Source organism: Rhinopithecus roxellana, chromosome 2 (genome assembly GCF_007565055.1).
Source record: "Rhinopithecus roxellana isolate Shanxi Qingling chromosome 2, ASM756505v1, whole genome shotgun sequence".
In the NCBI taxonomy this organism is placed as follows: domain Eukaryota; kingdom Metazoa; phylum Chordata; class Mammalia; order Primates; family Cercopithecidae; genus Rhinopithecus; species Rhinopithecus roxellana.
The window spans coordinates 110,584,242-110,598,961 of record NC_044550.1 but is presented as its reverse complement, the minus strand read 5'-3'; the positions used below and the strand labels follow the sequence as shown (position 1 = coordinate 110,598,961).

At 41.0% G+C, this 14,720-nt stretch overlaps 1 protein-coding gene across 3 annotated transcripts in view; it reads left to right on the top strand.

Moving 5' to 3' along the window:
• The window catches only part of WWC2 (WW and C2 domain containing 2), a 207,373-nt gene that overhangs the window by 150,030 nt on the left and 42,623 nt on the right, over positions 1-14,720 (top strand). For all 3 annotated transcript variants that reach the window (XM_030919767.1, XM_010377908.2, XM_030919771.1), the window contains 6 exons: positions 1,371-1,990; positions 5,462-5,591; positions 6,166-6,246; positions 6,343-6,429; positions 10,091-10,283; positions 12,585-12,746. In XM_030919767.1, coding sequence (XP_030775627.1) covers positions 1,371-1,990; positions 5,462-5,591; positions 6,166-6,246; positions 6,343-6,429; positions 10,091-10,283; positions 12,585-12,746 — 1,273 coding nt within the window. The remainder of the gene's footprint in view (positions 1-1,370; positions 1,991-5,461; positions 5,592-6,165; positions 6,247-6,342; positions 6,430-10,090; positions 10,284-12,584; positions 12,747-14,720) is intronic.

Genomic DNA, 14,720 nt, shown 5'->3' with positions numbered 1-14,720 from the left:
AAAATCATTATACTAGTACAGTTAATATTTGAGTGATCAGATTTAAAGTCACATTTTCTTTTTCATGAACCCAGTGTCATATTTGGAATACATTTAAAATATGTTACAGAAAGAAAATACGTTTTAGCTGTCAATACACTTAGGAAAATAACGCATTTTTCCCATTGCCCCATTTTTTAAAAAGGGAGAATGGGGGAGTTTTGCCTTAAAATAGCCATAGATTTCCTTATATTGATGAGGAAAATATTCACTCCTCACATTCACACACAAAGAGGAAAGGTGAGCGAACTCAAGGGTCTTCTGTGTGATTTCTTTTTATTAGCTTGCCTTGTTTTCTCTAAAAATGAAAAGCTTTTTTTAAAAAAAATTAAAAACTACATTAACGTTTTTGCCCTATTTCTCTTTTTTTTCCTTTCAATATTTTTTAATCACAAAGTGGCTTCTAGATGTCTGTGCAAATAAACTTATCAGCAGGTATTTGATTCCTTTTATTTTTGCAAAAGGAGGATAATGTTTAATAATACTACTACGTGCTACTTAAAGAGTGTTTGGAGAGCAAGGCTGAAAAGGTTAGTGAAGAGGCATAGACGTGGTATACAGTTATGTGCCACATGATGACTTCTTGTCAAGGGCAGACTGCATATATGATGGTGGTCCCATAAGATTATAATACTGTGTGTTTACTGTGCTTTTTCTAGTTTAGCTATGTTTAGATACACAAACACTACCATTGTGTTATAATTGCCTACAGTATTCAGAACAGCAACTACTGTGCATGTTCGTAGCCTGAGAGCAATAGGCTACACCCTAATAGCCTGGGTGTGCAGTGGGCTGTACCATCAAGGATTGTGTAAGTACACTCTGTGATGTTTGCACACACAGCCTGGGAGCAATAGGCTGCACCATATAGCTTGGGTGTGCAGTGGGGTGTACCGTCTAGGTTTGTGTAAGTACACTCTGATGTTTGCACACACAGCCTGGGAGCAATAGGCTACACCATATAGCTTGGGTGTGCAGTGGGGTGTACCGTCTAGGTTTGTGTAAGTACACTCTGAGGTTTGCACACACAGCCTGGGAGCAATAGGCTACACCATATAGCTTGGGTGTACAGTAGGCTGTACCGTCTAGGTTTGTGTAAGTACACTCGGTGATGTTTGCACAGTGATGAAATCACCTAACATGCATTTCCCAGAACTCGACCTGGTTGTTAACTGACACGTGGCCGTGATAGGGAATTCCTCTGTCCCTGGCCATTGATTCCATTCTTTAGCAGGTTTCTTCCCTCTGCAGATCTGAAGGAGCCAGTAGGAATTGTGATTAGGTTTTCCATTTTGTAACAGATTTTATGGTGTGTGCTTTTCATCTTTCAGCCTCTCTGCCAGCACCCTGTCCATGTCATCTGGGAGCAGCCTGGGTTCCCTGGCATCAAGTCGGGGCTCTCTGAACACCTCCAGCAGAGGGTCACTCAACTCCCTCAGTTCCACTGAACTCTATTACAGCAGTCAAAGTGATCAGATAGATGTGGATTATCAGTATAAACTGGACTTCCTTCTGCAAGAGAAAAGCGGTTACATTCCTTCCGGACCCATTACCACCATCCATGAAAACGAGGTGGTCAAGTCCCCCAGCCAGCCTGGCCAGAGTGGACTCTGTGGGGTGGCAGCTGCAGCAACAGGCCACACTCCTCCGCTGGCTGAGGCCCCCAAGTCTGTGGCCTCCCTGTCCTCGAGGTCCTCCCTTTCCTCCTTGTCTCCTCCAGGCTCTCCCTTGGTTTTGGAAGGCACGTTTCCCTTGTCTTCTCATGATGCCTCTCTCCATCAGTTCTCTGCTGACTTTGAAGACTGTGAATTGAGTAGCCATTTTGCAGATATCAGCCTCGTTGAAAATCAGATTTTGCTGGATTCTGATTCAGGAGGAGCCTCCCAGTCTCTTTCAGAGGATAAAGACCTTAATGAATGTGCTGGTGAGCCATTATATGAAGGAACTGCAGGTAAGTGCAGCCCTTTGCTTTCTTGTATTCCCTCTTAGTGATTTTAAGGAGGATGATTGGAGGGTTATTTTTCCATATAAACAAAAGGGTATGATTCCCCTTCTCTTTCTTTTGAGTAATCGTTTTGGCTTCATTTAAGAAGGAGTTTTTACTTATATACCTGGATATTTTTCAATATCAAATAAAAATCACCTTCCGTATTTAATAGACTTAATCATTTAGTACCTGTTCAGTTGTCCAGAGACACTCTGTGTGTGGGAGCTGACGAGGAGCGCATTTTGTGAGCCCATTTCCTATTTCCAAACAGATTCTGGCTCCGAAATAACAAGCCAAAGAGGGTTTTCTTTTAAAAGTTGGCCTAAAACAGATTAAAACCAAGGCAATTAACATACTAGCTAATTAGTACCAAGGTTCAGTGTTCAGATTGTTCAGGGAATTCTATATAAATACAGTTTTTGTTTGAAGCTAGACTCTCCTTTTCTGGCAAAAGTGAATTTGGAGCAGCAGGTTGCAGTGTATGGTATTACCCTGCCACCTTCTGGCCAGGTTAACTGTTGCAGCCCCGGGAAGCAATTACTAGAGATTGGAGTTCTTAGGCCTGCATTTATATTCAAAAAGACAGAAACAGGAAAAATATAATGTTTTGTTTGTTTGTTTTCCTTTGCAAGGCAGGAACTTTGAATATGTTAGATGTGATTGTAAAGAGCACAAGATGGTACTCTTGTTGGCAGATGATCACTGTTGGTCTGAGGATGGTCTGTTCCAGAGCTAGCTTGAGACAGAATGTGAAATAAAAGCCCCCGTGCTAGTCTACAGGAGCCCTGTTCATAGCTACATGTTTTACTGACCACACAAAAGAGGGCGGGGCTCTTTAGAAGTGCTCTTTTCCTGTTCCTAGAAGCAATTTTATTTGTATGTATGGTCCTAAGAATTCTAAGTAATCGATTGGCCAATTCAGATGTTTAAAGACATTGACAAATCCACCTTGTTTCTGTGGTTTCAAATACTGAAGATCCAAGTGTTGTGCCCTGCCAGTGGCCTGGGGCAGAGATGAGGGCCCATGAGACATTTGTGTGGTTTGTGCGCCCCCTCCTGGGCAGATGTCAAAGCTACAAGTAACAGGTTGTGGAAATAACCACAAAGAAAATAACTAGGGGAATGGTGCGTACACAGTGGCCCCAAAGAAACAGAAAGCTGTGTGGGGCCTTCACCACTGCTTCTGGGAAGGAGTACGTTGTGTGTGTGTGTGTGTGTGTGTGTGTGTGTGTGTGTGTGTGTGTGTGTGTGTGTGTGTTAGGGGATGCATACCACTCCTGGAACCAGCCAAGCCTCCACTCACACTTTAGTCACCAACATATTTGGGTAAGCACACTACCCAGTCTCTCAGGATTATGGTTCCTTATCTGCAAAATGGGGTTGCTACACTAATCCTTGTGTCAGGCTGAAGGATTAATGCAGTGATACATGTGAAGCACCTAACCGTGTCTGGCAATCAGCACACAGTTCATGATAATTATTAGTACTCTGTGACAGTGATGATGATAAGTAATAAACTCTGGCTAAACACAATTCTTACCATAAACTATGGAAAGCTATGAGAAGAAGAAAGAGAAGAAAGTGGAATGTTCTCTGTGCCAACGTTCCATCCTGTGCTTTGAACTTACATCTCTTGACCCTTCAAGCTAGTTTTACTCTTCCTGTATTTGGAGTGGTATCTAGTGACCGCTTCTAGTGTTCAATCAGTTTGGAGGGGCAGTAAGTGAGGCTGGATGCTGGAGAAGAGGGGAGAGAGTGATGAGGGAAAAAGTTGCCTAAAGTCTGTCACCCACCCAGTAATCCTGAGGTCTGGGAGTCCTGTCTTGCAAGTGTCTCTGGTTGGCCCATGCCTTGCCCTTGACACTTGGGTCTTGCTGTGTCTGAAAAGTTTGTGGCTGGAGACAGTTATCTCTGAATCTTTTGTGGAACAGTTTTTAACTTTTTAAATGCATATATTAGAAAACTGCTGTTAAAAAGTTACCCTAAGATAAAATACATCTAAGAGCTTTGATTGCAGATAATATTCAGTTGCATGTCCAAAAACAAGTGACAGCATGCATTTAACCATAAAGACTAATTCTCACAAATTAGCTGGGCATGATGGTGGACACCCTGTAGTCCCAGGAGGCTGAGGCAGGAGGATGTCAAGGCTGCAACAAGCTGAGATTGCACCACTGCACTCCAGCCTAGGCAACAGGAGTGAGACTTTGTCTCAAAAAAAAAAGGAAGATGAATTATCTTCAGGTCACCAGCACTTTTTTTCAGGGGACATCTGCCCTGCATGTGGGGGTGGTGGCTCCCTATCAGGGACGTTTGTCATCTCCCTCAGTGCTCTAGAGGCTTAGGCAGGTAAAGTCAAGTCCCTTTTATGTAAACTTTGCTCTCTAGTGCCAATCCCTGCTGCATGACACCAACCACGTTGGGATAACTACGAAGGCCTTCCACAGTCAGTCACTGTCATTGTCAAAGTCAATTTCAGGCTGCTATGGTTATTCCTGGGGTAATCAATAAATCATGTCATCACCTTCACCCCTCACAAAGTGGGGTGGGCAGAGAGAAGGCACTTCATCATCAAGGAAAAAGCATTCCCACTGCCAGAAATAAAAGGGAAAATGCAGCAATCAATCCTGTAATCTGAAGCCTTAAAACTTAAACATCTTAACAAGATGTAAAGTCACGACTCAGAAGGGGGCCGAAATGCATACCAATACAGATCCCTGCGCTCACTCTCGCTCACTGGAGGATGAAAGAGCGCACAGGCTTGCAGCTCATTACAGTACAGAGCACAGCCTTAAATGAATGCTCCTTGCTCACTGCAGGATGCTAGTGTATGAATATGAGTTCAAGATAAAAGTTAAGTGACCATTGGTGCTAAAGATTCAGTAGCACAGAACGTTTTTTCATGGTATTGGCTGGTGAGGAGTTCCTGTAAGTCAAAGACATTTTTTCTTAATTTCTGTTGGAATAGTAGCATAGGAGATATAGAATATGGCATGTGGAGAGAAGGAAGGGGAGAGCAAAAGATGTGGAAACTTATCCATTGAGTAGCTGGAAGCTCTCTGTGATAGAACTGTCACCTTGAGGGACATAGATCATTTCCTATTCCTGAATCTATGAAAACTGCATTGAGTGCTTGAAAGAAAGAGACTAAGGACCAATGAGAATTTGTGTCATTCATCCCTTCCCTTAAAATATTTCAGGACAAAGAAAAACCATATTCTCTTCCAAGTAATGACTGAAATAACTGGCGTCCCAGGAATCTTATAAGTCATAGTGCCTTGAATTGTTTACATCTGTAGATTTGAGTATTCACATCCTTGACTCCCAGAAGGATATCTTATTTTGGATTGCTCATGACCAAACCGTGTATGTATTTAATACTTAACTTTTCCAAATAAGACATTCTGATCAGAGCTCTCACCTTCCCCTCCATAGATGTGGAAAAATCATTACCAAAAAGAAGAGTGATCCACTTGCTTGGGGAGAAAACCACTTGTGTGTCGGCTGCTGTATCTGATGAGTCTGTGGCTGGAGACAGTGGGGTCTATGAAGCTTTTGTGAAACAGTAAGGATTCAGCAGGGGTGCCTTTAGCTCCAGTAAATCTCCTTCGCCGTGGATGTGGGTTGTATGCTGTAAATGGACTGCTACCATTAGTCCACTCTTTGGCTTAGTAAGGACTTTAGCTGTTAAAGAAGTGGTGTGGCTGAAAATTTCAGTCTATCAAAAATGACTTAGCCATGGAAATGATAAACAGATTGGTGTACCCAGAGGCAGATGACCCTCTTTAAAATTTAAAAACCTTGATTTTAATGGGAATATTGGAAGAATTCACCAGACTCTGTTTGGCACATGAAGCTTCTCATGTGTATTTCTGAAAGCCGGGAATGTCTCGAGGGTGTGGTATATTTCTAGTCATACGGAAAGTAGTCATCAGACAGGCTTTGCCCTAAAGCCCAGAGGCGAGCTCTTCTTGAAAAGAGCCTCTAAAACAGTAAGCTTTCACTGGGATCAGTTCCACTGGGAGGGCATAGGAGTGCTGTTAATTCGGATTTTCATTCAGAACGCTAAGTGGCAAACGGTAACCATAACAATCAGTAACCCCATGAATTAACTGTTCATCTACTCCCTGTCCATATAGGCCTAGTGAAATTGAAGATGTCACATACAGTGAAGAGGACATAGCCATTGTAGAGACCGCCCAGGTTCAGATAGGACTCAGGTAAGGCACGTGTGTGGGAAAGGAGCAGTTCTGACATCTGTGCCCGGCAAGTGGCCTGTGGTGATTCCTGACTTCATTTAGCCTCTTTTTTGACAGATACAATGCAAAAAGTTCAAGTTTCATGGTGATTATTGCACAGCTCCGAAACCTTCATGCCTTCTTGATACCTCATACTTCAAAAGTGTAAGTAAAATCAGCGAAGATCAAATTGAGGAACTTAAAAATTTCCATGTAAGAGAATTTTACACTGTAATCATGCAGTTCATCAAAATGAAGATATGGAAAAGACATAGCAGGGCTGATCATGTCTAAATGAATGGGAGACAAAGATAAAAAGGAAAATGTGAGGAAGACATATTGAGTTTTAATTCTTATTCAACTGATTCTTTTTTTTTTTTTTTTTTTTTTTTTTTTGAGGCGGAGTCTCGCTCTGTCCCCCGGACTGGAGTGCAGTGGCCAGATCTCAGCTCACTGCAAGCTCCGCCTCCCGGGTTTACGCCATTCTCCTGCCTCAGCCTCCCGAGTAGCTGGGACTACAGGCGCCCGCCACCTCGCCCGGCTAGTTTTTGTATTTTTAGTAGAGACGGGGTTTCACCGTGTTAGCCAGGATGGTCTCGATCTCCTGACCTCGTGATCCGCCCGTCTCGGCCTCCCAAAGTGCTGGGATTACAGGCTTGAGCCACCGCGCCCGGCCTCAACTGATTCTTTTTAACAGTAGAAGCCAAGACTTTTAATCTCTTTTTTGTAACTAGAAATACTATTTTATGCTGTTTTGGAATTTGATTGAAATAGGAGTAAAACTTTTGTTATTGTGGAATTGTTACTACTGTTGTTTAAGGAATTTTCTAATCTTTTACATTAAAATGTAGTGATTAAATTTAATGTATCAGTACAACATTGCCAGTCAAACATTTTGTCATGCTACATGTATGTTTTTATCATCAAGCATTTACTTCCCTGTGACCAGTGAGTTCTTAAAGTTATTTCATTTCATCAAACCAAGAATCCCAACAAATTGATGATATAATTCTACATAGTCCATTGCTTAGAGACTGTTTCCTGACAGATAAGCCTAAAAATCTTATGACAGATAAGTCTGGAAGTCTTAGACGCCACCATTAACATTTTCTGACATCAGAGTTTCAGTAACTCTGAAGGGCTCATGGCTGGACAGTACCAGGAAGAATCCAGATTTCGACTTAGCACCTCAGACATAGAATCCAGAATATACATGTCCACTCTGCATTGAAACTTCCTGTAAGAGGTGGATTTTAGTAATATTTTGAATATGCATTGTAAGGCTTTGGAAATTTAAAAAGAGCTGTTGAGGGATGATCCCCAAGACTCTATACCCAGCCAGGTGAATGTTTTCCTTAATGATAGAGTATATTCCTTAGTGATAGGACTTTTAATAGAATAAATTTAAGAGTCCTTCATGTTTTTCCTACAGAGTTACTTGTAAATTCACCGCCTAACATTCCAATAATCATCAGAAAGAAGAAACTGTATCTAAGAGAAAAAGAACTAGAGATTATGTAGTCGACAACAGAAGAATAGAGATAGTGGATTTCTTTCTTTCTTTTTTTTTTTTTTGGTAAACATGGGGTCTCACTGGGTTGCCCAGGCTGGTCTTGAACTCCCTGGGCTCTCCCGCCTTGGCCTCCCAAAGTGCTGGGATTACGGGCATGAGCCACCGAGCCCAGGTGAGATAGTAGATTTTAATGTGTTGACAGGCATCAAAGTTGGAGGTAGGATAGGATTCCAAGAAGAGAGTGAGCTTAGAGAACTTCCTGAATCAAGGCGTGGGCTGTCCACATCATTAGTGAGACCAGTGAGGAGAGCAGGCATCACGTAGAAGTGCCTAGATCAACACAGAGAGCCTGCTTCCCAGGCCTGAGATGAAAAACACCAGTCAGCAGTGTCCAGGAAGACTGGCTTGATATAATCTGTGACTTCTCCCTACCAGTAAATAACTTGTGATGTTGGAGCATGCCACTGATGGCCTTTTAGTAAAGCAGATCATGGAGAAGACAAGTCTACCAGAGATTGAAACAATAAACAGTGAGAAACAATGCACAGCTTCAGGAGAAAACTACAGAACACCCCAAGAACACACACCTTCTTTAAACTCACTGTAAGGGTACACCTACAATATGCTCTACTTCAACTAAACCAATCATGGTCATTCTCACTTACCTCATAGGGTGTCACCAAGTTCCCTCTGCAGGCATGGTGATACCTGCGTGGTGTAGGACCAGTGAGATACTCAGCCCAGCCAATGAGCAGACAGTTGCTCTTCGGCTCCCCAGCTGGTGTGCAGGCACGTGTTTAGTTGGTGCGAACCTTCCTGACACGTATAGCAATCTTTCCTTAAACCCATATGTAAAACCTTGGCGTAAAAATGACACTGCTAAACATGACAGCTAGTATGAGATAGTCTTAAAATTGTTCTTTTTTTTCCCAACTTCAAAAGTTAATTTTTTGATTATTGTGACAAACAGAGTTTATGCTTCCTCTGGTTGACAACAGCCATGGTATTTTTGTGAGTCGCTTGCTGGACTCCAGGTTGTAGAGATATGCGCCCCCCCCACACCCACCCCTACAACAGAATGAGAGGGAGCATACCCTTGCCTTCTTTCCCTTGTATATTTGGCTCTTAACTGTGTAAAGTCTCACTTTTAAAATATGGAAACATTTTTAAATCACTTAAGTGGTTAGGCCACTGGTACGGAAGGCTTCACTGGTGTGATGGCTGGAGAAACAGAAGATCCCTTCCCTCCATTGCCACTCTAATACACTTCTTCTTTATTACTTTTCCATGAAAGTAGAGAAAAGATTTTCTTCTGCTGAATCTTCAGCCTCCCAGGGACAGTGAGCTGTGTCTTAGTAAGGCTCTTTAATCAACATCAGTGGGCCTCAGGCCCACTAGGTCTTCAATGTGGAATCTCCATAATTAGTATTGATATGAAATACAAAATAATATGACATTCCTCAGTTCTGCATTTGAATTACAGTTTTTCTAATGGAGAAAGACATGTTTTAGAATATAGATTAGACAAGCCTGGAAATGGTGGTGGAGGGATAGACTTAGCGGTATTCTCTTTCTGGGATTTAAAGGAAGTTACCTCATGCTGTTTCTAAGAATTGTGGGTCCTCATATAATGTGTGCTCAGAAAAGTCACTTTAAAGTAGTATTAGAAGTTATTGTTTTTCTGTAACTCTTCCTCTGAATTTTGCAAGGCAAGAGACTCTTTTAAAACAGTTTGTCGTATCTCAGACTTTGGAGATGCTAGACAGTGATATTTTTGAACTGTTATTTCATCTGTTTTAAATTTTCTTAACAATATGCTATTTAGCCTTTCTTTTTCTCTAGTAGGATAATGTATTCCATTCCTGGGAAGTGATCATCAGCATCTCTTGTTTAATACTCAGGATGAGCATTCTGTGGGATAAAGTCACCAGTATCTACTTAGTGTGTTCCTACCTTCCCAGGCTCAGAAATAACTTATTTTGGAATTGGCTGTACATGGGGCAGGTGGGACGTTAAATTCGTCTGCCCTATGGATTTTCTTCCTCTTCACTTTCCTATCATGTGCCTTTGCTGCAGTCTCATGGTGAGTGGAGGCTGGGCCGTTGCATGCTCAGGGGCGTAGTCAGCTTGGGTGGGTTAAGAACAGAGCATCTATGCAGCTGAGCACAGACCCGTGATAGCAGCAACACTTTAGATTGATCATGAACTCCATGATCCCTCATTTTCTTTCTTTGCAGATAATTTCAAATGATAGCTGTGAAAATGGTAAAATTAAAGTACCTATGAAATCTGTTTTATTCTTGTTCTTTGCAGATATTTTAGGGTTGCCGTTCTTCCTTCCTCAACTGATGTCAGCTGTCTGTTTCGCACAAAAGTTCATCTGCCCACAGAATCCATTTTATTCAACGATGTGTTCAGAGTCGCCATTTCCCAAACAGCTTTACAACAGAAGACACTGAGAGTAGATCTTTGCTCTGTCAGTAGACACCGAAGGGAAGAATGCCTGGTAGGATTCTTCATAATTCCCATTATCAAATAACACTTATGATCGGATGGTCTGAGAATATATTTTGTAGTTGCTGTTTTGCCAGCCCTAGAAATCACTACAGACCTGCCCAACATCTTGGGACACAGCTAATGTTTTTTCATTTTTTTCTGAAATAGTGGTTTCTGTTTATTCTCTTATTCCAGACCTTTAAAAACTGCTTATAAATTGTGATTTTCTATAAAAGCTGCTTTCTATTTCTAGCTTTTAACCACAGAAGAACTTTACTTTTGTGACAGCTATCACTCATAGAGTGTGCTTACCACTCCCAGTGCCAATGTCAAGCTTTATGTGAGTGCTGTGTGTATATTATCTCATTTAATCCTCATGACAACCTGATGAAAGATTGGTTATGAAATGGATGATTATCCCCTATTTTCAGATAAGGAGCTGTTTGAGAGGTAATATATTTTACGGTCACACAACTATAAACGATGAAGCCAGATATCAAAAAGACATCCCCACATAATTCACTGTTACATATTAAAATAAAGCAAGACCACTGAATACTATATAGTACCCTTATTCACCTCACTCTCCCCCACCACAGTATTGGAGCTTTTGGGAAGATGTGGTGTTACTGTTTAGAGCAATACGATATTTAAATGCTACAGCAGAAGACTTCACACTTAACTGATTGTGAGTTTAACACACTGTTGTGCATAATAATCAGAAAACCATTACGTCCCAGTAAAGTTACATAAGCGTTCAAATGCAGGCATCTGGAGATGTGCCCATGTGTTCAGAAAACCATTACATCCCAGTAAAGTTACATAAGTGTTCAAATGCAGGCATCTAGAGACGTGCCCATGTGTTCAGAAAACAATGTGAGTCTGCAGTTGAGCTTTTCTCTGCAGTCCAGTGGGAAGCACAGAAACACACATGTTTCATGATGAACAAAGTTTAAGAGGGTAGGTTTCTTCTTAATTTTTCTTCTTGTTTTCTTTACTTGAGAAAAATGTCTGATAATATCTGACAATGAAGTTAGAAAGAAGCAAAGATAACAGACTTGTTAGGCTATCAGAAAGGCTTTAGTATCATAGATGTCATATTTAGTATAATAGATGTCAGAGGCTCCAACAAAGTTCATAAACGTGTTAATTGATAGCCTTAAAGAAGAGTGTAATTTAATTTAGATTTTGTCTGTGTGTGATTTGGTGGAAATATGAAAGCCTTTATCCTTTACTTTTTTTTGCCATTCTACTAACTTATGTATCTAGAGAAAACTGTTGCTATCTGATGTCTTATTCAAGAACCAAAGTAGAGTTTTTATTTTTTTTTCAGTGGATAATGGGTTGTTGGTGAGTAATAATCAAGTCACCTTTACAGCATATTATAAGAAGTACTATGAGGCCAGGCATGGTGGGTCTTGCCTGTAATCCTAGCACTTTGGGAGGCTGAGGCAGGCAGATCACCTGAGGTCAGGAGTTCGAGACCAGTCTGGCCAACATGGTGAAACCCCGTCTGTACTAAAAATACAAAAATTAGCTGGGTGTCGTGGCATGCGCCTGGAATCCCAGCTACTCAGGAGGCTGAGGGAGGAGAATCGCTTGAACCCAGGAGGTGGAGGTTGCAGTGAGCTGAGATCACACCACTGCACTCCAGCCTGGGAGGCAGAGCAAGACTCTATCTCAAAAATAATAATAATAATTTCACATTTACATAAAGGTCATGCTTAGTCATTAGGTCTTTGCAAAATGGTATCTCACAAACTAATCCCAGGATTAACTTTTAGGTGGGGGGTTATTTCTTATTTAGTCACAGCTGAAAATATAACATATCCCCATGTTTTAAAAAATCCAGCAATGCTTTATGTCAGGAGAATTGCATTTTTTTTACCCTAAAACAAGCTCATTCAGTAATCTTTATCAGAAAAAATATTAATTTAAACATTTTGGCCAGGCGCGGTGGCTCACGCCTGTAATCTCAGCATTTTGGGAGGCCGAGGTGGGCAGATCACGAGGTCAGGAGATCGAGATCATCCTGGCTAACACGGTGAAACCCCGTCTCTACTAAAAATACAAAAAAAATTAGCCGGGCATGGTGGAAGGCGCCTGTAGTCCCAACTACTCAGGAGGCTGAGGCAGGAGAATGGCGTGAACCTGGGAGGCGGAGCTTGCAGTGAACCGAGATTGCACCACTGCACTCCAGCCTGGGCGACAGAGCGAGACTCCGTCTCAATAAAAAAAAAGAAAAAAGAAAAGAAACATTTTATTTTCTCTCTTCTTTATTTTTTTTCTTTGTTTTCTTTCACTTACATAGGCTGGAACTCAGATCAGCCTGGCAGATTTACCATTTCCCAGTGAGGTTTTCACTCTGTGGTATAACTTGCTTCCTTCCAAGCAAATGCCTTGCAAAAAGAATGAAGAAAATGAGGACTCTGTATTTCAACCAAACCAGCCATTAGGAGATTCTATAGACTTGGTGAGTCAAAATTAGAGAATAATATGAAAGTAATGTGAAATACATATATAATATGAAAGTAATATGAAATATGGAATGCTATGAGACCAACATGCTTTTATCACTTTCACTATCCTTCCTTTTCTCCTTTCACAACTTTACTTTTCTCAGCTTCCTAAAAAAAAGAAAGTTAATTTCCAGCTTTGGCTTTGTTTCAAATATGGTTTGTAAAAGGAGCACTCTTTTCTGCTCACACTTCCTTATAAAAATAAACTTTGACATAGAGGCTTCACTGGTTTTCAGTGATCATGGAAAAAACCTTTTAATTTAAATATATAATTTCCATGCATCATGTTCACATTGTTTGATTCCACTGTCAGGTTATACATTTGGCACTTTTATATTTTGCAAATTTGAAATTATTAAGCCAAAATAGTGTGTTAGCTTTTCATTTTTAACATCAATAGCCATAAATATTTTCTATTAAATACTTTTGTAAGGACCGGGCATGGTGGCTCAGGCCTGTAATCCCAGCACTTTGGGAGGCTGAGACAGGTGAATTGCTCAGGAGTTCAAGACCAGCATGGGCAACATGGCGAGATCCTGTCTCTACAAAAATAACAAAAAAATTAGCTGGGTGCAGTGGTGCACGCCTGAAGTCCTAGCTCCTGGGGAAGGTGAGGTGGGTGGATCGATTGACCCTCGGAAGTTGAAGCTGGAGTGAGCCATGGTCACGCCACTGTACTCCAGCCTGGAAGACAGAAAGAGACCCTGTCTCAAAAAAATGGGGGGTGAGTTGTAGCGAGCAACCATACTTCAATACAGTACTTCAAAAAAATTTACAAAGGGGCCTTTTGTGAGGCCGTTCATCACGAATTTGGCATTTGTGGATATTGTTATTGAATTCAAGTTTATTTTAGATTATGAGGAAGGCATTTCCTAAGCAAAAGTCAGATAATTAAACAACAGTGTTTTATTGATCATCTACTGTGTGTGAGACACTATAGTAGACACTGTAGTGGGGGGTGAAAGGGAAACAGACATCATGGTACATCTTAGATCACATGCCCAGGCTTGTGGTAGACACTAAACAACGCATACAAGATGGCGAAATAGAGTTTTTATCCTTAAGAATGCTTTTATAATGGTCACACTTTATGTAGGTTCTTAAAAAATAGCTTTATTACAATATACTTCATATGTCATACATTTCACCCATTTAAAGTGTGACAGTTTATCCATTTGAAGCACCCAATTCAGTGGTTTTTAGGATATTCACAGAGTTGTGCGTGCAACCAACATTACAGTCTGATATTAGAACATTGACATCATCACCAAAGAAGCCCTGTGTGCACAAGCAGAGACTCCCAGTTCTCCCGAACCTCTTTCCCCCAAGGCAACCACTAATCCCTGTCTCTGAATTTGCTTCTTCTGGACATTCATGTAAGTGGAATAATACAATATTCATTCTCTTGTGTCATCTTTCACTTAGCATAATATTTTCAAGGTACCTCCCTGGTGTTGCAGTATTAGTATTTTATTCCTTTTTATTCACACATAATATTCTATTGTGGATGTACCACATTTTATCTGTCCATCAGCTGATGGGCATTTGGGTTGTTTCCACTTTTTGGCTGTTATGAAAAATGCAGCTATGAACATTTGTATACAAGTGTTTTTGTGGATGTATGTTTTCATTTCTTCTGGGTATGTACATGTGAGTAGAATTGTTGGGTTGTATAGTCACTCTGTGTGTAATATTTTGAGGAATGGCCAAACTCTTCCTAGGTGTTTGCACCATTTTGCATTCCCACTAGCAGTGTATGAGGTTTCCACTTCCTGCCTTGCCCTGTGTTATCTGTCTTTCTGATTCTGGCCATTCTTGTGGATGTGAAGTGGTGTTTCACTGTGGCTTTGATTGACATTTCCCTAATGACTAATGATGGTGAGCATCATAGGCTTATTGGCCATTAGTATATCTTTTTTTTTTTTTTT